The following is a 21,061-nucleotide window of genomic DNA, read 5'->3' on the forward strand; positions in this document are numbered from 1 at the left end:
ACAAATCTGCTCTGATTCCAAATCCAATGGAATCTCGTTCAGTATTTACTAGTAATTAGAAATATATAATATTTTAAAATGCCAAAAGAATAAAAAACAGGAGAGAATGAGAGTTTTGTCTTTAGAGTAAGTATATTAAGATTATAAAGTAAAAGTCCAAAGTTTGTAGGTAATTGGTAGAGAATGAGGACTAAATAGACTTTTAACTACCTTTAATTTTAACCTTTTGTATTTTATTTCCTTGTTCTGTTATTTGCTATGGAACTATGGAAAGTATTTGAACTTTTAGGTGTGCTGAATCAATCCAGTCCCCCACTCACCTGTAGAAAATCACTGAAATTGTTGGTCAAAATACTAAGGACTAACTACCTTGTTTTAAACATAATTTAAAAAGTCAAGCTTATATTTTGAAATATCAGTATCTTCGATTTAGGTTCCACGAATACCATTTATTCCCATGAGTGCCAATTGTTTTAATCAGAGCTTCCCAATACTTTATTAAATTTAGCTGAAGTTGGTCTACAGAGCAGTTTGGGAGATTTTGACATTTGCTGTCAGAGATTTAAGGTGTCACTATGACAGGGACATGAAAAGTTGGCAACACAGACAGAAATAGGCAGTGGCTTTTAAGCTTTTGTGTCAAAAGAAACCAAGCTAATAATATTGGAAAATAATGGGTATGAGAAGAGGATTAGGGGAAAGGAGATCATAGCATAAGTAGATAAGGACACCCTGGAAAAATTACAAAGGGCTGAGGGAACTTCCACAGAACAAGACAGGACAGAAGTCTTAGAGGAATGCAAAATGACATATCATGTGACTTTATGAAAAACAATGTCTGAGATTATTATAATTTTAAAAGTTTTCATACATTCAATTAATAATGAAAAGATTTAAGTACTGTTTATAATTATAGAAAAGTAAATAAGTAGTCCTTTTTTTTTTCCATTGTTATTGAAATGAGTGCAAGATACCAAATTTCTCCCAAGTTGCAAAGGGTCTCTTCAGAATATAAATGGGCTGTTCAGCAGTCATTTAAAACTTTTCAATTGCAGAAGAGAGGGGAGAAAACAAGGAGAAATTCAGAATTGATAAAATGTCATGAGGAAGATGAAGACAGGGAGACAAAAATTTCCCAAAGGCATGTTTTAGTCAGGGAAAAAAGTCATGTCCTTTAAACAACTTTTCATGATTTTTTATTATAATTCATGATTTAAAAATAATTGTTAGCTATTAAAGGTTCTTTGGGGCATGTTTTGTATCCTTTCTATCAAATTTTATTATCTTGTAGTATATTCTGTACTCAGTATTTAAAAAGCAAATTCTTTAACATAGATTTTCCTTAGATTTCTCACCTATAAGTGTAGGTAATACATTTATACCTGTTAGTGTTGATTGGATTGTTAACTTAAAGAAGCTTCAACACAATAAATACTCATTGAGGAATGTGTGTTCGCTATTGCTATCCATAACAATGAAGTAATTTTTGTATGAATTAAATGAACAGAAAATATTGCCACCTTGTTCTAAATTGAATGATAGTTTGTGTGTATGTGAGAGCATCATTTGTATTTTGGGTTGTTTGAGGATGTAGTAAAGACATTTTAAACCTGTACTTTAAAATTTTAATGCAGTATCTCGTCTAAAAATGTTTTTCTGTCATCTTTTGTGTATTTTAAAGGCTGTTTTACAATGCAGTGTATATCAAAGGTAGTTTGAAAAGGCCTCTGTAGGAATATGATAGTGAGAGAAATGTAAGGAAATATATAAATATGCACACACATATACACACAAATGCACACACACACACACACACACACACACACACACAAGAAACTACTAAAAAATCTCTCCACTAACGTCTTTTTACCTTTAAATATTTTTTTAGTCTATTTTTAAAACAACTATTTGAATAGTGGTAAAAATTCATTGGTAAAGGCAGTCATGTTTGTTGTGCCAAAAAAGTTTGAAGTAGAATTTTTAATTCTGAGCTTCTCTAGGATAAGGATTAGATGTTACTCATCTAGAATATTCCCTGGCTCATAGTAGGCACTAAATACAGTATCAATCAATCAATCAATCAATCAATGAATCAATCAATTGGTACATGAATAGAAGAATTAAAAGCAAAAAGCTAGCAAAGAAGAGAACAGTACATATCCTAACTTTCCCACCAATTGTTTTTCTTTTTACTACTTTGACAGGGAGATCTTGGGGTGATGTATTTTTAGAATTCTGAGAAACTGTTTTGTAAGCACAAAACATGTCACACTGAAGAGTATAGTGATATTTGGCAGCTTAGAAGCCTGGTGTACTTTGATACTTTGAATCAAAGGGTTCTGAAAAGCAAATCTAAGCCCACAGTCACAGAGCAAATCAAAAGGCTGTAAGAGGACTCAATAAAAAGAAAACACACATTTAATTATTTCTTAAAAAATATTAGACTATATGTTAAAAATATAGACTACATATATAAATCTTAGAATATAATCCCTAGGATGGCAGAGACATTCTTCACCCTTCTGATCTTGGCCGCTACATAGCATCCTGCGTGTATTTTTTTTATTACTTCGGTTTTTGTTGAATGACCTAATGAATTAATTAATGATATTGCAAAAGGTTAAGGAGTTAGGAGTCTATAGGCTGATAGAAAAAAGGATTGATATTAGTAAATTCAAGTTTGTGCACAGAAAGATATGAAAGGCGCTGGGTGGATATGAAGGAAGAGTAAAAGGTTACAGATTCCAAGGGTAAGTGAGCAGCATTGGGTATGGAAAGCGGTCTTTAGCTAAACGTTTGTCCATATTGAGGCTCATTTTTTCTAACCAAAAAGTGTTTAAGCAATTTGGGAGAAAGGGAAAATTTAAAAATCACGGCGAAAGCAAGTTATGTATTATGTTCCTCTGCAGACCTCATAAAAGAGCAATTTACTCTTGCATGTTCTCTAAATGTTTGTAAAAGAGAATGTTTTATGGGCAGACAGATTTTAGATTCTTTCCCATCTCTGAATCTTAATTAATTCACTTAAAAAACAAGAAAGCTTTGTATACCTGGCAAACTAAAAAGTCTTTTCTGCCGCGGGGGTCTTATGATTGGGAGATTTGAGTTCTGGGTTGGTCATTTTTAAAATTAACATAACTGAAAAAGCCATTAAGAGAAAGCAATTAGAACTCAACTAAAGGCAAGACTAGTCAGATCTCAATTTCTCTACACTCTAGACTTAACTCACTGGAAATGACTCAGTGGCAATACCACAGACTGGCAAGTGACAACAGTTATATTATGGTCAAGAAATTGGGGCTGTTTCCTTCCACGATGAATAGTTTTCACCTCAAGTTTGCAGCTTCACAGTAAATAGATAATATCATCATTAGTATATGTAATAAGAATAAAAACCATAAAGATGTGGGGCTTTGAAGAATATTGGATTGATACTTTTGTTTTGCAGATAAGTATAAGAAGGATAAATGTCTTATTCAAGGTCACAAAGCTGGTCCAGGACAGAAATGTGAATAAAATTTAGGGTTCCTGATTTCTTTATGTTAGCACACTTTTACTATATTATATACAAAAAAGAAACAAACAAAAAGTTGCATATGGGGACAAAAAGACAAGGATTTAGTTGAGGTAAGTCTTGAAATAGGTTTAAATCAGGCCATTTAGTGGAAATTGTAATTTTATGAGAACAGTCCTGATTATCACTATATCTTCAATGAGTTGCAGAGAATCTGGCACTTGGTGGGTCATCACCATATAAATTTTCAGATGTGATTTACATATAATAATTTGCACAGATTTACACACTCAGTTTAATGAATTTTAGCTATTTTATGCACCCATGTACAGAACATTACCATGTACATGTAACCGTGTATAGAATACAAATATTCTATATATGAGTCCTTTGTCAGATATATGCACTATGAAAACGTTTTCTCAGTCTGTGTCTTGCCTATACTTTTTCTTCACAATGTCATCTACCCTATCCCAGAAAGTTCCCTCATGTTATTTATGGTCAATCTCCTCTTCATTCTCTCCACCCGCAGATGTGATCGCTCTTAAATTTCTATCACTGTAGATTAGTTTTGTATATTCTTGGAATAATATAAATAATTAAGTCATATATTTGTGGTTGGTTTTTCACTCCTCATAATGTTTCCAAAATTTATTTATGATTTTGCCTGTATCAATAGTTTCTTCTTTTATATTATATAGTAGTGTTTATTGCATGACTATAACACATTTTGTTTATTCATTCTCCTGTTGTTGGGCATTTGTGTAATTATGAATATGGAAGTTGCTATGAACATCCTTTTACAGTTCTTTTGGATATTCTGAACACATTTTCACGTATTTGTTGCCATTTGTATTTCTTCTTTGTGAAGTATATATTGAAGTCATTAACCATTTTGTCATTGGGTTTGTTTTTTTATTATTTGTCCTTTTCTTATTGCATTATAGGATTTCTCTAATATTCTGCATGTAAGTTCTTTGTCAAATAGATATATTATTTTTCTGATGTTTATTTATTTATTCTGAGAGAGAGAAAGAGACACTGAGACAGGGGGAAGGACAGAGTTAGAGAAAGAGAAAGAGAGAAAGAGAGAGAGAGAGAGAGAGAGAGAGAGAGAGAGAGAGAGAGAGAGAGAATCCTAAACAGGCTACACTCTGAGAACAGAGCCTGACATGGGGCTTGTTCTCATGACTGTGAGATCATGATGTGAGTCAAAATCAAGAGTTGGACACTTAACCGACTGAGCCACCCAAGTGCCCCTCAAATGGATATGTTATGAAAACTTCCTTGCAGTCTGTTTTTTGAGTATTTCTTAATGTTTACTTTAATGAGATACAAATTTTAATTTTGATGAAGTTTAACTGATCATATGTTTTCTTTTAGAGTTACTGATTTGTGCACTGTGGAAATCATCTTTGTCTACTCCCTAGGTTACAGAAATATTCTTATTTTTCTTCTGTGCTTTCCGAATTTAAGTCTAAGATTCATCTCAAATTAAATATTTTATTTATGGAGTATAAGAGTTGAGTTGTTCCGCTTATTAAAAGACTTTTCTTTCCTCTATTGAATGAACGTGGTACCTTATCTGAAGATTAATTGACTTTATATGTGTGGGATTATTTCTGGACTTTGTTATTTTCTAATGATCTATATGTTTATTCTTTAAGTAAATTATTATACTCTGTTGTTTACTGTAGCTTTGTAATAAATCTTTGAAGTAGATAGTGTTAAGTCATTTAACTTTCTTTAAAAGATTGTTTTGACTATCCTAAATCCTTATTTTGATCCAAATTTTAGAATGAGCTTGTCAATTATCTTCAAAAATAGCCTGATAGGTATTACATTAAATTAAAAGAGAAAAAACATCCTTAATGTATTAAAACACAGGCACAGCTCTTCATTTATTGGAGTCTGTTACATTTCTCAACAATGTTTTATCATTTCATTGTGGAGATGTTGCATATTTTTAGTAGATTGTTTATGTATTTAGTATTTCTAATGATGTGAACTATTTTACTTTTTCCTAATATTATTGCTCGTGTATAGAAACACTTCTGATTTTTTGTGAGTTTGAATTCTACAGTGTGACTGAATTTACTTAGTTCTGGCCTTTTTGTAGATTCTATGAAGGTTCTCTCTATATATAATTATTTTGCTTGCAAATTACACAGTTTTAATTCTTTTATAACATTAAGCTTTTATTTATTTTCCCTACCTCATTGTACAGAAGGGAAACTCTAGGAAAATACAAAATAGAAATGATGAGAGAGGACATTCTTCTTTGGGAGAGTTGTGGAAAGGCCGTATTTCTACATCTACTGAGATGATTATATGCTGTTTTGAATTATTTTGTTAGTATGGTGAAATATGTTAATATATTTTTAAAAAAATGTTGAACCACATTTACATACCTGAGATAAAATCCATCTGTTCATGATGTATCACTGTGTGTGTGTGTATGTGTATTTGTACTCAGTGTCTTTCTGTTTTTAAGATTTTGCATCTGTGATCACATTAGATCTTGGTCTTTAGTTTTTTTCTTATATTTGCCAAGCTTTGGTATTGACTATATTAGTTAAAAAGTGTTTCTTCCTCCTTCAGTATCTGAAAGAACTTATGTAGAATTGGTATTATACCTTACTTAAACATTTGATAAAATTTCAATAAAAACATTTAAGCCCATAATAACTTTGTAGGAAAGTTTTTGATTATGAACTCAATTTATGTTGCAGTTATGGGCTATTTAGTTTTCCTGTTTCTTATGATATCAGTTCAGATAAGTATATTGTTCAGGGAATGTGTCCGTTTTATCTGACTTGTAGAATGTATTGGTATAAATCCTTTTATTTTTTTGTACAATCTCTAGTAATGTCCCTTTTCATTCTTGATGTCATTTGTATTTTCTCTTTTTTCGTGATAAGCCTTGTTTAGAAATTTGTCAAGTGTATTCATCTTTTTAATGATTCCACTTTCAAAATTTTGATACCTGTTGTTTGTTTTATATTTTGTTGTTTTCTGTTTTTGTCTTCATTATTTTTTTGTATTTATTTGGGCTGAATTTGTTGTTTTGTCTAGCTTCTAAAGTAGAAATTTTGGGGGTGCCTGGGTGGCTCAGTCATTTGGGCATCTGACTCTTGGTTTGGCTCGGGTCATGACCTCTCAGTTTGTGGGTTAGAGCGCCACATTGGACTTTGTGCTGATGGTGCAGAGCCTGCTTAGAAGTCTCTGTCTGTCTTCCTCTCTGCCCTTCCCCTGCTCTCCCTCTTTCTCTCTCAAAAAATAAATAAACCAAAAAAAATTTTTTTAAATAAAATAAAGTTGAAGTGTTGGTTATTTATTTAAAAATAATTCTTCTTTTCTGCTATAAACATTTAAGCTATAAATACCCCCGGTGCAGTTTTAGTGAACCACACAGATTTTTATGTACTATGTTTTTATTGTAATTCATCTTGTACTCTTTTATAATTTTCTGTTTGATTTCTTTTTCGTCCTATAGGTTATTTAAAAATTTGTTATTAAATATAGCTTTTAAAAATTATTTTCTAATTTGATACCATTGTATCCATAGGATATATTCCATATGATTTTAATTATTAAGCATGTTTGAGACTTTTTTTATAAGTAGTAGGTTAGTCTGTTTTGGTGGATAATTCATGCGTACCTGCAAAGACTGTACAGCTGTTGGGATAGACCTATATATATACAGTTGTTGGGTGATAGTTATATAAAAACTCTGGACACAAAGGTGGACTTGTCATCTCCATATAATCTGTCAAGTTTTGCTTCGTGTATTTTCAAATCTCTTTTATTGGGTACATTCACTTTTGGAATTTTTATGACTTCTTGATGAATCAACCTCTTTACAATTAGGAAATATTTCTTTATTTCTCCAGTAATATTCTTTCCCTTGAAATCACCTTCGTCTGAAATTAAGATGTCCAACCAATTTCTCAATTTTAGTGTTTAAATAGTATCTTTAACACAATATATCTTAATCATAAAATTATGTCTTAATCTTAGTATTTTAGTGGTATTGTTTTTACACATTTACTTTCAACTTCTCTCCCTTTACACATAAAATGCATAGAATTGTGTCTTTTTAATATAATCTTATTATCACTGACTTTTACATGGGATGTTTTGTTTATTACCATTTAATGTATAATTATTAATATAGTTTTGTTTTAATCTCCTGTCTTCATGTTTGGTTTTTCTTTATCTCATTTAATAACATATCTCTGTTTTTCTTTCCTTCCATCTTTGAGTTATATCACATTTTCTTAAATTTCATTTTCACTCCTACTTTTGGTATTTAGATTTATAGCTTTGTGTTGTAATTTTATGGTTTATATAGAGCAGTGATGCCTAAAATAACTTAACTGATGGAAATCTCCTATATCTGTTCAACCAAACATGGTGGCCACCAGGGATATGTAGTTACTTCGCACTTGAAATGTGGCTAGTGTGACTTTAGGAGCTGAATTTTTAATTTTATTCAATTTTTATTAATTTCTACCTAAATTTAAATATCAACATGTAGCCACTGACTACCCTTGTGGGAAGTATAGGCTTAGAGTTTACAATATGAATGTTAGACTCATTGCAGTGTAGACTCAAATAATGTTATGCTATAACACACGCAGTTTAGTGGGGGTTTTTTGCTCTCTTCCTCCCCTTTGTGCTCTTGATTTTGTATATTTTAGTTCTATACTACATATGCTAACAATCTCTAAATACATTCGGTATTATTGTTACTTTTCTGTTTTTTAAAGTGTATTTATTTTGAGAGAGTGAGAGAGAGTGGAGAGGCAGAGGGCGAAGGAGAGAGAGAAAAGGTGGGGGAGGGGAAGAGAGGGAGGGAGACAGAATCTCAAGCAGGCTCCAAAGAGTCAGCCTGAAGCCCAAGGAGGGCTTGAACTGAGAGATCATGACCTGAGCAACAATCAAGAGTCTAACACTTAACTGACTGAGCCACCCAGGTGCCCCGTTTATTGCTTTTATTTTAAATGCTCTGCAACCTTTCAAAAATATACATAGACTTAAATACAGATATAGACTGAAAGGTCTTTTATATTTTCCCAGGTATTTACTATATTTTATGCCTTTCATTCATTCTTACAGATCTGGGGTTCCATTTGGTATCAGTTCTCTTTAGCTGAGTGTCTTGTAGTACATTGCTGCTGAGGTAAATTCCCTAAGGTTTTGTTCTCTGAAATTACTTTATTTTCCCCCTTTTTTGGAAGAAGAGATAGATCTATATATAACACTCGTAGGTTGACTTCTGGTGTTTTGCACTTTATATTATTGCCTTGTGCAATAATACATTGTGCAATTATTTTTAGTGGAAAATAAACCATCATGCACGTTGCTCCATTGAAGATAGTCTATTTTTTATGGACTCATTTTAAATTATTAAAATTTGTTTTCAGCAATTTAACTATGACGAGGTGTGTTTTGCTTTGTCGTATTCTGCATGGGGTCCACTGAGTATCAGATATGTGTTAACACCTTTCAGTCATTTTGAATCATTCTCTGCTCTGTTTCTTTAAATACTTTTTTTATCCTTTTCTCTATCTTCTTTTTCTACAGTAATCGTGGGTTTGATATTGTCCTTCAGATCTCAAACACTTCTCTATTTTTAAAAATTATTTATTTATTTTACTATATATGTATACTTATTTTTTCAGCTCTTTTTTTTAATATATGAAAATTATTGTCAAATTAGTTTCTATACAACACCCTATATATATATATATATATATATATATGGCTTTAGTTTTGATATCTTCTATTGATTTGTTTATTTTAAACATGAAATTTATTTAAACAACAAAATGTTTGACTTGAGTGGAAAACTATCTAGGATTTATTTCCTTTAGAGTAATTTGTTCCTATTTAAGATAGATCACCCTACATGTTACAGCTATGTACAAAAATGTTATGAAATATTCCTTGGGTTTATAATGATAAATGTAAAGCATTAAAATTCTCTAATCAAACAGAGTATGCAAGTTTTTATATTGTTCTTTTTTGTTTTCTTATGAGAGCAAAAATAGCTTACTAACACATGAAAATAGGAGCTGAATGAGCATGTCATGGATGGAGATTTTTTCCATATCCGTGGCATTTCCCCAATATTTTCCCCCATCCCATCTCAATTTGGTATTGATCAAAATATATCGTTGGTCATTAAGTTAAAAACTCCAATATGCTCATGTACATACACACAAGTTACTTTATGTGCAGCAAAGGAATGGGGAAGGGGAAAATGAAAGAATAGAGAAAACTACACTTTAGTCATCAGGATGTGGTGGAACCAGACAGTGATTTTCTTTCTTTCTTTCTTTTTTTATTTTTTAAAAATGTTTTTATTTGTTTTTTTTTGAGTTCTACTAAACATTTATTTTATTTTATTTTTTTAATATATGAAATTTATTGTCAAATTGGTTTCCATACAACACCCAGTGCTCATCCCAAAAGGTGCCCTCCTCAATACCCATCACCCACCCTCCCCTCCCTCCCACCCCCCATCAACCCTCAGTTTGTTCTCAGTTTTTAACAGTCTCTTATGCTTTGGCTCTCTCCCACTCTAACCTCTGTTGTTTTTTTTTTTTTTCCTTCCCCTCCCCCATGGGTTTCTGTTACGTTTCTCAGGATCCACATAAGAGTGAAACCATATGGTATCTGTCTTTCTCTGTATGGCTTATTTCACTTAGCATCACACTCTCCAGTTCCATCCACGTTGCTACAAAAGGACATATTTCATTTTTTCTCATTGCCACGTAGTATTCCATTGTGTATATAAACCACAATTTCTTTATCCATTCATCAGTTGATGGACATTTAGGCTCTTTCCATAATTTGGCTATTGTTGAGATTGCTGCTATAAACATTGGGGTACAAGTGCCCCTATGCATCAGTACTCCTGTATCCCTTGGATAAATTCCTAGTAGTGCTATTGCTGGGTCATAGGGTAGGTCTATTTTTAATTTTCTGAGGAACCTCCACACTGTTTTCCAGAGTGGCTGTATCAGTTTGCATTCCCACCAACAGTGCAAGAGGGTTCCTGTTTCTCCACATCCTCTCCAGCATCTATAGTCTCCTGATTTGTTCATTTTGGCCACTCTGACTGGCGTGAGGTGATATCTGAGTGTGGTTTTGATTTATATTTCCCTGATAAGGAGCGACGTTCTCACACCATTCACCAAAATAAACTCAAAATGGGTAAAGGACCTGAATGTGAGACAGGAAACCATCAAAACCTTAGAGGAGAAAGCAGGAAAAGACCTCTCTGACCTCAGCCGTAGCAATCTCTTACTGGACACATCCCCAAAGGCAAGGGAATTAAAAGCAAAAGTGAATTACTGGGACCTTATGAAGATAAAAAGCTTCTGCACAGCAAAGGAAACAACCAACAAAACTAAAAGGCAACCAACGGAATGGGAAAAGATAGTTCCAAATGACATATCGGACAAAGGGCTAGTATCCAGAATCTATAAAGAGCTCACCAAACTCCACACCCAAAAAACAAATAACCCAGTGAAGAAATGGGCAGAAAACATGAATAGACACTTCTCTAAAGAAGTCATCCGGATGGCTAACAGGCACATGAAAAGATGTTTATTTGTTTTTGAGATAGAAGCAGAGAGAGTAGGAAAGGGGCAGAGAGAGGAAGACACAGAATCTGAAGCATGCTCTGAGCTCTGAGGTGTCAGCACAGAGCCCAACACAGGGCTTGAACTCACGAGCTGTGAGATCAGGACCTGAGCTGAAGTTGGACATTTAACGAACTGAGCCACCCAGGTGCCCCAAAACTGCAGTTTTCTAGTTGAGGTTGTACTCTTGGTCTGGAGGAAGAGTTCTGGAATAAAGTGGCAGATTCCATTTTTTCGTAAACACCTCCTGTCTGCAGCAGGAACACATCAATTATATCTTTATGTTCCATCTCTAACTGTGCAGGAGTGTTTGTTTCATTGATTGGCTGCTCATCCCTTTGGCATCTGATCTGCCTCATTGACAAAGCTCATTGACAATCCTGTTCACAACAGGCTTTCATTAGTTTACTAAATGCACTGTGCCTCTTAATCTTAAATAGCACCACAGAACCATCCTGACCCACCACCTTCAAATGAACATGATCATTGTTCCCACTCTTGCCTCCTTCCATGGGCTTTTCATCTGCCATGGTGTGTGCCACATTCCCCTCAGCTGCTGCTTCACAGAGGTACCAGGACTTCACTTGAACGAGCACACACAAGGAGTACCAGGAGCGCTATTGACCTGTCTTCAAGGATACTAATTCTTTTCAGATTCCCGTCTGGTCTTCAATTTGTCTAATAAGTGCTTAATCTATGATATTGCATTTTTTAATAGAGAGTTCAATACATTTTTCTTTAATATAATCATGTTTCTGCTAAAATCCACCATCTCTTTATTCATATTGGTCACCTTTTCTACTTGCTCCTTTAGATTTTTTTGTTATTTTATTTAAAATCTCTGATAATTTTGGGGTTCCTGGGAGGCTTAGTCAGTTAAGTGTCTGACTTCAGCTCAGGTCATGATCTCACCATTAGTGAATTCAAGCCCCTAGGTGGGCTTTGTCCTGATAGCTGAGAACTTGGAGCCTGCTTCGGATTCTGTGTCTCCCTCTCTCTCTGCCCCTCCCCCACTCAGACTGTCTCTGGGTCTGTCTCTTTCTCTCTCTCTCTCTCTCAAAAATAAATAAACAGTAAAAAAATTTTAAATCTCTGTTAATTTCAACATCTGGGCCATTTCTGGGTCTGCTTCTCTCCATGTATTCTCTTTTTGCTGTGATTTACATATTCTATTTGTCATGTAAATTTTATGGCACTAAAGATATTTTGTGTAAGAAAACAGTAGAAATGCATATAAATCGCATATATGTCTAGAAAACAAAAGTCTATGCTAGAGAGCTAAATAAATTTGGTCTCTAGTTGAGATGTGTTTGGTCTTTGTTGCAGCTTTAGTTTGACCACAGGCTTTAAATGTTTGAAAGTGGAATTAAAATGAAACCCTGCAGATTTGGGGTTGAGCGCTAGTGATATCCATAGATCTCAATGCTTCTCTGCCCAAGTCCTAGCTTTTTAAAACATGAAGATCTCTGCTTATACAGCACTTTCAGCTCTTCATATTTCTAAGGAGTTTTCTTTGCTCTCCTTCAGGCCTACTAAGACTTTGTATGCCCAGGAAGATCTTTCCTCTGCAGAATGCCTTAGAGAAGTCCCACTCAGAACCCTGTTTGTCTGCAGCTCTTAAAAGCTGAAATCTGGAGTTGGAATTCATCCCTCTCTGCTCTCCACTCCTGCCTTCAAGCCTGTGGAGAGCTGCCCCTGAGCAGTCAGTAAAGACCCAGGCAGTAGAATTAGTGAGTGAGTGCACATTCACTCTACAACTACCCTAAAGTCTCAGAAGTCAAATGTTTCTTGGTAGCCCACATAGAGGCCTTAAAATTTTGTTAAGAAGGAACGCCTGACTGGCTCAGTTGGTGGAGCATTCAATTCTTGATCTCAGAGTCATGAAATGAACCCCACATTGGATGTAGAGATTGCTTAAATAAATAAACTTAAAAAAATCTAACTTTCTTCTTTTGTTAGTATTGTTAAAGAGTCTGCTGATTTCCTGTCTATGGGGAATTTTTTCTTTTCCAGCTAGTCAACCAGGGAGGAGAGTAGATTTATATGTCATTTTCTTTCAAGGGTGCCTGGGTGGCTCAGTTGATTGAGTGACTGACTCTTGATTTCAGCTCAGGTCATGATCTCTCAGCTGGTTGTGGAACTGAGCCCCATCTAGGGCTCTGTGCTGAGTGTGGAGCCTGCTTGGGATTCTTATTCTTTCTCTGCCCCCTCTCCTGCTTACGCACGCTCTCTCTCTCAAAGTAGAAAAAAGAAATAATAATAAATAAAAAATAAAGATTATTTCAATGTCACTTTTCTTAGGAGTTCAGGAAAATATTCTGTACCTCACATGATTTGTTTTGCTTGGTATGGTGAGAGTTTTACTCTCTTATAATTTCCTAGTTCACAACCAGAGGTGGAACCATCAGTCAACATATTTGCTAATGTAATGAAGGAAGTAGAAGAGCCGGCTCTCCTGTGTTAAGTTTTCAAATTCTAGATCTTTTCCTAATTTGCTCCTTTCTATATTCTTAAGAAAGTTGTTTTGTTTTTAATTTTTTTTAACCATGTCTGTTTCCTCACTCTTAAAAATGGAAGAGTAATAAGACCCAATTTATAATTTTTTGGTGAGGATTAAATGAGTTATATATAAAAAACTTAGAATGACGCCTGAAACATAGTAAAAATTATATGAATGCCAGTTTATATTTTTAATTGGAATAGAGTTTTCTTCAGAAAGCATAGAATGTGTTCAAAAATCTCAGCAAAATAGAGAAAGGATCAAGATAACCCCTCACACACATTTTGTAGAAGATGGAATTAAAAACTACCACCAATTATTAAAACAAAAGATAACTCCATAGAGTAGCGTGTAATCAACCTGAATAACATTTTCAAGTTACTGGTGAGTTACGTGCTTTATCAGTGGAATCAGGCACTTAGTTGAGTGGGGAAGAAAATATGCTGTTACATAAATTAAAATAATTGGAGGGGTAATCATCCCCTTTGGCATTTAGATATACACAATCATTGCTGGTCTGTATACCTCCTGGAGTTGATGAAATACCCTACAGTCAATGCACAGTGGATTCTCTTACCTTTTTTTATGTCCCCCCTCAAGAAGCACTGGCCGACTATGCCTTGTTCTCAGCTCCTGAGATTGTCTATAAATGAAAGAAATAAGCTTCGGAGACCAGATGGAACATCTTTTTTAGCCTCCAATTTTTCTCTCTTTTTAATCTCTCTCTCTCTCTAAAGTATTTGCCTCTTCAAAATCTCTCCTCTTATGTCTCATTACCTTTGTGATATCTTCCAGTTACCTTCCTATTTTCCTCCTCTTCGTTCATCTCATGTAACTCAAGCCAAAATAACAAAAAATAGTAATAATAATGATAATAATAATAATAATAATAATAGTATGCCATATAATATCTCTTGTAGATTAGGGAGATCAATGCACGATATTCTTTGCTAAGTATATCTTTTTTGTTGCTTTCTGTTTTGGGGGTGGTTGGGTGGCTGTACATGGATCAAACCCAGTAAGTATGTCTTTTTATTAATAATTATTTTATTAATAATTATTCAAAACTCCACAACTGTGGAAACATGTCGATAATGAAAAGTGGTTTTGAAAATTAAAAACAAAACAAAACAAAAACCACAGAATCATCTAAATTAGGTCTAACCTGTCAAAATTGCAATCTGGAAAAACCGTGACTCTGATCCACAAACTCTTGAGAGACAGTCTCAGCTCTGTTTTCTTAGGTCTTCTCAGGCTACACTGGGTCTCTCCAATTACCAAAAATGTGATCAGCAGCAACGTTAGCATGTTTACTACCATTGGGAGTATTGAAACACTCTTTCTCTCAGCCTCATTCTCCTCTAACACCCCTAAACAATATACAACTCTGCCTAGCACTCTCTGTCTCTTTCAAAGAAACACACACCCAATGCTGAAAATAATGCAATACATCTATTCTGATGCACTTTTAGATCCTGTGACTGCTGGTTCAGGGAGATATTTTTAGACAAGGGACTCTTCCAGTATAAACAACAACTTATATATAAGTCTGGCTCCATTCCTAATGAATTTGCCAAGAAAACAAGGGTTTTCAGGATGTTGTATGTACATTTTCTGAAGGAAAAATTGAAAGTGGGCAACCTGTACTCCTTCCCATCTGCTTCTCTGCACTCTGCTAGGCGAGCAACCAATATCGGTCATAAGGTCTGTTCCACCTACCCTACTGATGGATTGTTTTCTCTTTGCCTTGTTTTCAAGGTTGATACTCTGAGCCAAACAGGCAGGCAGCTGTGGAGGACAGGAGCACAACTCTCAAATTCTTTAGCTAATTGCCAAAGGCAGCTGAGTTCAAGAGTCCCACCTGTTAGTGAGCAGCCAATTATTTGTATGCTTATAAATCACCTTTTAAATATTAACAAGCCCTAATAAACCTTCGCTACTGATTACCATAGTAACTGACCATGTCACAAAGGAGAAGGAGACTACTGACATATGGACAATGGGTCAGTGGCCCTGTATCTCCTAGGATTGCCATTTTTACTCCTTCACATGAAGCTATTATGTATAAGAACAACCAAAAATCACGTGATTAAGGGAGCATAGGACATGATGAAATGCCTGTTTCTCTTCTCCAGCCCAGGGAGTCTAAAGGGAACAGAATGGGTCCAACTCTCCATAAGCTATGGGAGCAAGCTGTCCGAACTTGTTAAGTGGAAGTTCCTATGTATAGCCATACAGCTGGTCTACTTAGGCCACCCGCTGTCAGGTATTTTATTTCCCAAAGCTTCCTGGGCTGCTGGGTTCCACCAGTCTAAAGAGATTTCCCTAATGCAGTTTGTTGTTGCAAATAGGTAAGATGCTACTTGTGGGATGCTCAGTAATATTTAGTGAGATGCAAGAAATGGTTTCAGATGAAAAAGAACAGATTTTTGCTCACAGCAAAGTGAAGGTACTTTCTCTCTTCTTTTAAAAGCACAGTGAGAAGGCAACCACCCATGACCCAAAGCTCTTTTTATAGTAGAGAAAGAAACCACCTTCTGCCTTGAACTGTTTTTTTCTAAACTAGATATAGGGAAGCTCACCACAAGTGGTATGGAGTATGAAATGACAGCTCAAAGAAGCTGATGGTTTCAGGGCATTAGTGAATAGTGACCTAATCAAGCAATAGAGAAATGTGATTGTAATCATTTTGCCATGACTGACCCAGAAATGGCTTTTACCATGATTTCTGAGAGATATTAGTGTTCAATAGAAAATTGAATTGACCATACTACAGAGAAGTTCCTTACCCTTCAGCAGGTGTTCAAACTGATACCTTTAACCTCCGAGCTGCCTACTCTAGGGCAAAGAGCATGAGCTTTAGATTAGGATTTCTTAGTGTCACTACCATTTATGTGCCTCCCCCAGCTGAAGGATCAAAGAAATGGATGTAGGTCTTCACAAGTTGTTAGATTTTGATGACAGTTATGCTGCCTGTGGTGGGGATATATTGTCCCCTCTATCTTGGGTGTTCCCTGAATTGTTTTTATTATGAAGGGAGTAGGGATGCAGAGGCTGCATGAGATTTGTTTTATCTATCTATATATCTTTTATATACCTAACTGGATGTATGTATATGTTATGTTGGAGTTATGGAGTGATGGGAAACTTGCCTTCTCCTGCCACTGTTACTTTCTAGGGATAACATCTACTTCATGTTTGGCTCCTACTAGTCCTTCTTCCAATCTTCTATGCCCACTAGACTGAATATTCAGATAGAGATTTAGAGTCTCTACAAAGGTGCAGAGATGAAATCAAATCTTAGGTAGTATATTACAGAGAGTTGTTCACCAAATGAAATATTGTAGTATGCCTAGGGTGACTATATGAATAAAAATCCAGCGGGAGAGAAAATGTAGGACAGATGAGAGGTCAAGGGTGGATAAGTTATGTTGAAAATGCTGTCAAAATTAAAGGCTGCAAAGAATGCCTAGGTGAAAGGGCAATCAACCATGTGGATTGTAGAGAAAAGTTTATAAAGGAACTTAAGGCCCATTGGTCTTTTTCCATCAGGGTGGTGGTGAGGTTGGCAAGGTGAAGGAGTAATTTGTAAGTGTATGCATGACTGATTTAAGAAGAACCAAGTCACTTGAAATACCAAGGGAAAGCAGGCGAATCACCCATGTAGATAGGGATTTAACACCCTCACTCCCCAGGCCTCCTCTTCATTTGGAGTGGTTGAGTGGAAAAGGTGGAAACAAAAACAGGACTCCAACCCTACTTGTGTTTCTGAATAGGTCTTAGACATTGGCCAAGTTGTTTCTCATTTTGGGCTCCTCGATTTTGAGCCCCTCTCTATGTACTTTATAAGGATATATGAGCCCATACCAATATAATTAATGTGTAAATTTATGAAAGCGGAATGTCTCTAAATAAAATATTGCCTATGTGGAAGACAATAATATTACTAATGATAATAATGACCCTTCCTATCTTTTGGCAGTGGCTTCATATTCTCAGAATTGATGAGAAAAACATGTTCAATAAAATACATAGAGAAATTAAAACAAGATTCTCTAGACAATATTATAAAGTGCTGAAGGAAGAAAGGAGAGTAGGAAAATTTTTAGAAGAGACTTCTTAGATGCTAACAGGATAGAAAGAGAATTAGAAGAGTTGGACGTAGAATGGCAGAAATATTTACTACATGAAGATTCTGGAGACCTGATTCTAAGTCTGGTTCTGTTACTGGCTGAGTAATCTGAAACAAGTTGCTGAATCTCTTTCAGACTAGAATTTCTCATCCACTAAAAGATCTATTCTCACATGAAATTGAAAGTGGAAACTCCGTGTACAAAAAAAAAAACAGCTTAAAGTCTTGTTAATTTCATTGAAACCTTTCTTGGCATCCTCCTGCCTCATTTCTAACTGTGGCCTTGGGTAACCTGTTTAAAAATCTAAGATTTCTTAGGATCATACAATGAAAACCAGGGAAGTGGATGGCATCTGATGGGTTGCTTTTGGGATTAAAGCACTCCTAGAAAAGTTTGAAATCCCTTAAGAAGGCAGTTGAAATGGATGTTAAAGATAAACTGAAAAAGGTAGCAGATTGTTGACTAAGCTTATTGTTGACTGACTGTTCTGTAAACAAACATCTAGAAGCAGTATTCGCTATAAAAGAAAGATAAGTTCATGGGGAAGTATTGTCCCCCAAATCAATACTCTTCTAACAAACTTTTATATAAGTGTACAGTTGACACTTGAACAACTCAGGCTTTAAACTTTGCGAATACCCTTATACACAAATTTTTTTGATAAATATAGTACAGTGCTATAAATATACTTCTCTCATGATTTTCTTAATAACATTTTTTTCCTTGGCTTACTTTATTATAAGGATATAGTATATAATCTATATACTATATATATATAGTATATAATCTACATAACATACAAAATATGTGTTAATTGACTGTTTATGTTATTGGTAAGACTTCTGTTCAACAGTATGCTATTAGTAGTTAAGTTTTGGAGGAGTCAAAAGTTATATACAGATTTTCAACTATTTGGGGGATACCCCTGACACCAGTATTAGGATCAACTGTAGTTGGAAGAAGAGCCCCAAAAATACTCCTGAGAATAACTTGGATCAGAAGACTGAACTTTGCATATTTATTAATGTCCAATGCAGTCTGATAAAATTTGTAACTCAGAGGAGTGAAATGCCCCAACACATCCCAGGAAAATGTTGTTAGAAATATTATCTTTGCCAGTTCTTATTCAATCAGGCTTCTTTGTTCCATTCTTTCCCCTTTTGCCTAATAATTCAGTGAAGTTCCCATAGGGAAATATTGAATGCAGTGGCCCATGCCTAGCAAGAGGAAGCTGGACAGACAGCTGACCAGATTCATTCAGTCTTTTGCAACCATAAATAAAGGAGGGTTTAGAGGGTGGGTGGGACAAGCGCTCCATGCTTTTGCAATGAAATCATCGTTTCCCAAAGATTTTTGCAAAATGCTAATCAACAGTGCTTTATACAAAAAGTTCACACAGATCTTTTCTGATTTTCAGAATAGCATTGCTACTGTTTGGGGGTTTCAAAGGTATTGGGAAATTCTAAATATTTTTACCTTTTCTCTAAGGCTGAAATTTCAATTTCCAGGTTTCAATTCACCCAGTGGTCTATACAGTTCCAGATGGGCTACATAGTTGCGAGAGGAAATGGAGAAATAAGTTTTGGCTGGGAAAACACATTTATATGATAGTCTTGTGACAGGTCTCATCTGTATATTGTTGATGCAGTAACAAGCCCATGAAACTAGATGTTAAAATATATGTATTTTAATCTTGAGAGGTATTTTAAATCCTCTGAATTTTAGAAGTCTACTCAAAAATTTAAGTTTCTGTAACACCCTGTTTTGTTGGTTTTCAGATCAGATGCTTTCAGTAAGGATTATAAATCAGATAATTTGGCTGAAATCTCCCTTTGTTATACCCTTTTGTCCTGATCTTGGAAAGTCAGTTTATTTTATGGCTGTTATCTGAAGGGGTCAATGAGTAAAAGGAACTGGCATTTTCTGTCTTTATTGAGGTATCATTGGCATACAATATTATATGAGTTTCAGGTACACAACATAGTGATTCAACATTTTTATACATTTTAAAATGATCACCACAGTAAGTGTAGTTACCATCTGTCACCATACAAAGTTAATATAATGTTACTGACAATTCCTCATGCTGTTCGTAACATTCCCATGACTTACTGATTTTATAATTGGTAGTTTGTACTTTTTTTTTTTTTTTTTGAAAGAGCATGCTCTCACAAGTAGGGGAGGGGCAGAGAGAGGATCCCAGGCAGGCTCTGTGCTGCCGGTTCACCCATTTCACCTTCTCCTACCTGCTTCCCTCTGGCAACCACCAATATATTCTCTGTGTTCATGAATCTGGGTTTTATTTTATTTTGATTTTTACATTCCACATGTAAGGGAAATCATGCAGTATTTGTCTTTCTCTGAGTTATTTCACTTAGTGTAATACCCTCAAGTTCCAACCATATTCTCTCAAATGTCAAGATTTCATTATTTTTATGGCTGAGCAGTATTCCATTATACATATATATATATATATATATATATATATATATATACACACACACATGTATATATATATAGCCACATATATATATATATATACACACACATACATATATATACATATATATATATATATATATAGCCACATTTATATATATATATAACGGTACATATACCTCTTCAAATTAATGTTTTCATTTTCTTCAGATAGGTACCCAGTAGTGCAATTGCTACATAACATGGTAGTTCTATTTTTAATTTTTATGAGGAACTTCCAAAGTGTTTTGTATAGTGGCTGTACCAGTTTATAATACTACTAACAGTGCACAAAGTTTCCCTCTTTACCACATCCTCACCAGCATTTGTTATTTCTTGTCCTTTTTTTTCTAGTAGCTATTCTGACATGTTTAACTTTATATCTCATTGTAGTTTTGATTTGCATTTGACTAGTGGTTTGTAATGACTAGTGATATTGAGCATCTTTTCCTTTGCCAGTTGGCCATAGTATGTCTTCTTCGGCAAAACGTGTATTCATATCCTCTGGCCATTTTAAATTGGGTTATTTTTTGTTAGTGTTATTGAGTTACATGTTTTTTTTTATAATTTTTTGATATTAACTCCTTATTGGAAATATGATTTGCAGATATCTCCTTCCATCCATAATCCATAAAGTTGCCTTTTCATTTTGTTAATGGTTTCCTTTACTGTGAAAAAGGTTTTTAGTTTGATGTAGTCCCATTAGTTTATTTTTGCTTTTATTCCCTTGCCTTTGGAATCAGATGAAAAAAACAAAAACAAATAATATAACAACAACAAA

At 34.7% G+C, this 21,061-nt stretch overlaps 1 protein-coding gene across 1 annotated transcript in view; it reads right to left on the reverse strand.

Moving 5' to 3' along the window:
* Window positions 1–11,699, reverse strand: part of LOC131513159 (small ubiquitin-related modifier 2-like) — a 66,848-nt gene extending 55,149 nt beyond the window's left edge. The window contains exons 1-2 of the mRNA XM_058732527.1: window positions 11,549–11,699; window positions 11,355–11,467 (exon numbers count right to left, since the gene is read on the reverse strand). Coding sequence (XP_058588510.1) covers window positions 11,355–11,467; window positions 11,549–11,699 — 264 coding nt within the window. The remainder of the gene's footprint in view (window positions 1–11,354; window positions 11,468–11,548) is intronic.
* Window positions 11,700–21,061: the final 9,362 nt, after the last annotated feature.

Source organism: Neofelis nebulosa, chromosome 5, assembly GCF_028018385.1.
Source record: "Neofelis nebulosa isolate mNeoNeb1 chromosome 5, mNeoNeb1.pri, whole genome shotgun sequence".
Lineage (NCBI taxonomy): Eukaryota > Metazoa > Chordata > Mammalia > Carnivora > Felidae > Neofelis > Neofelis nebulosa.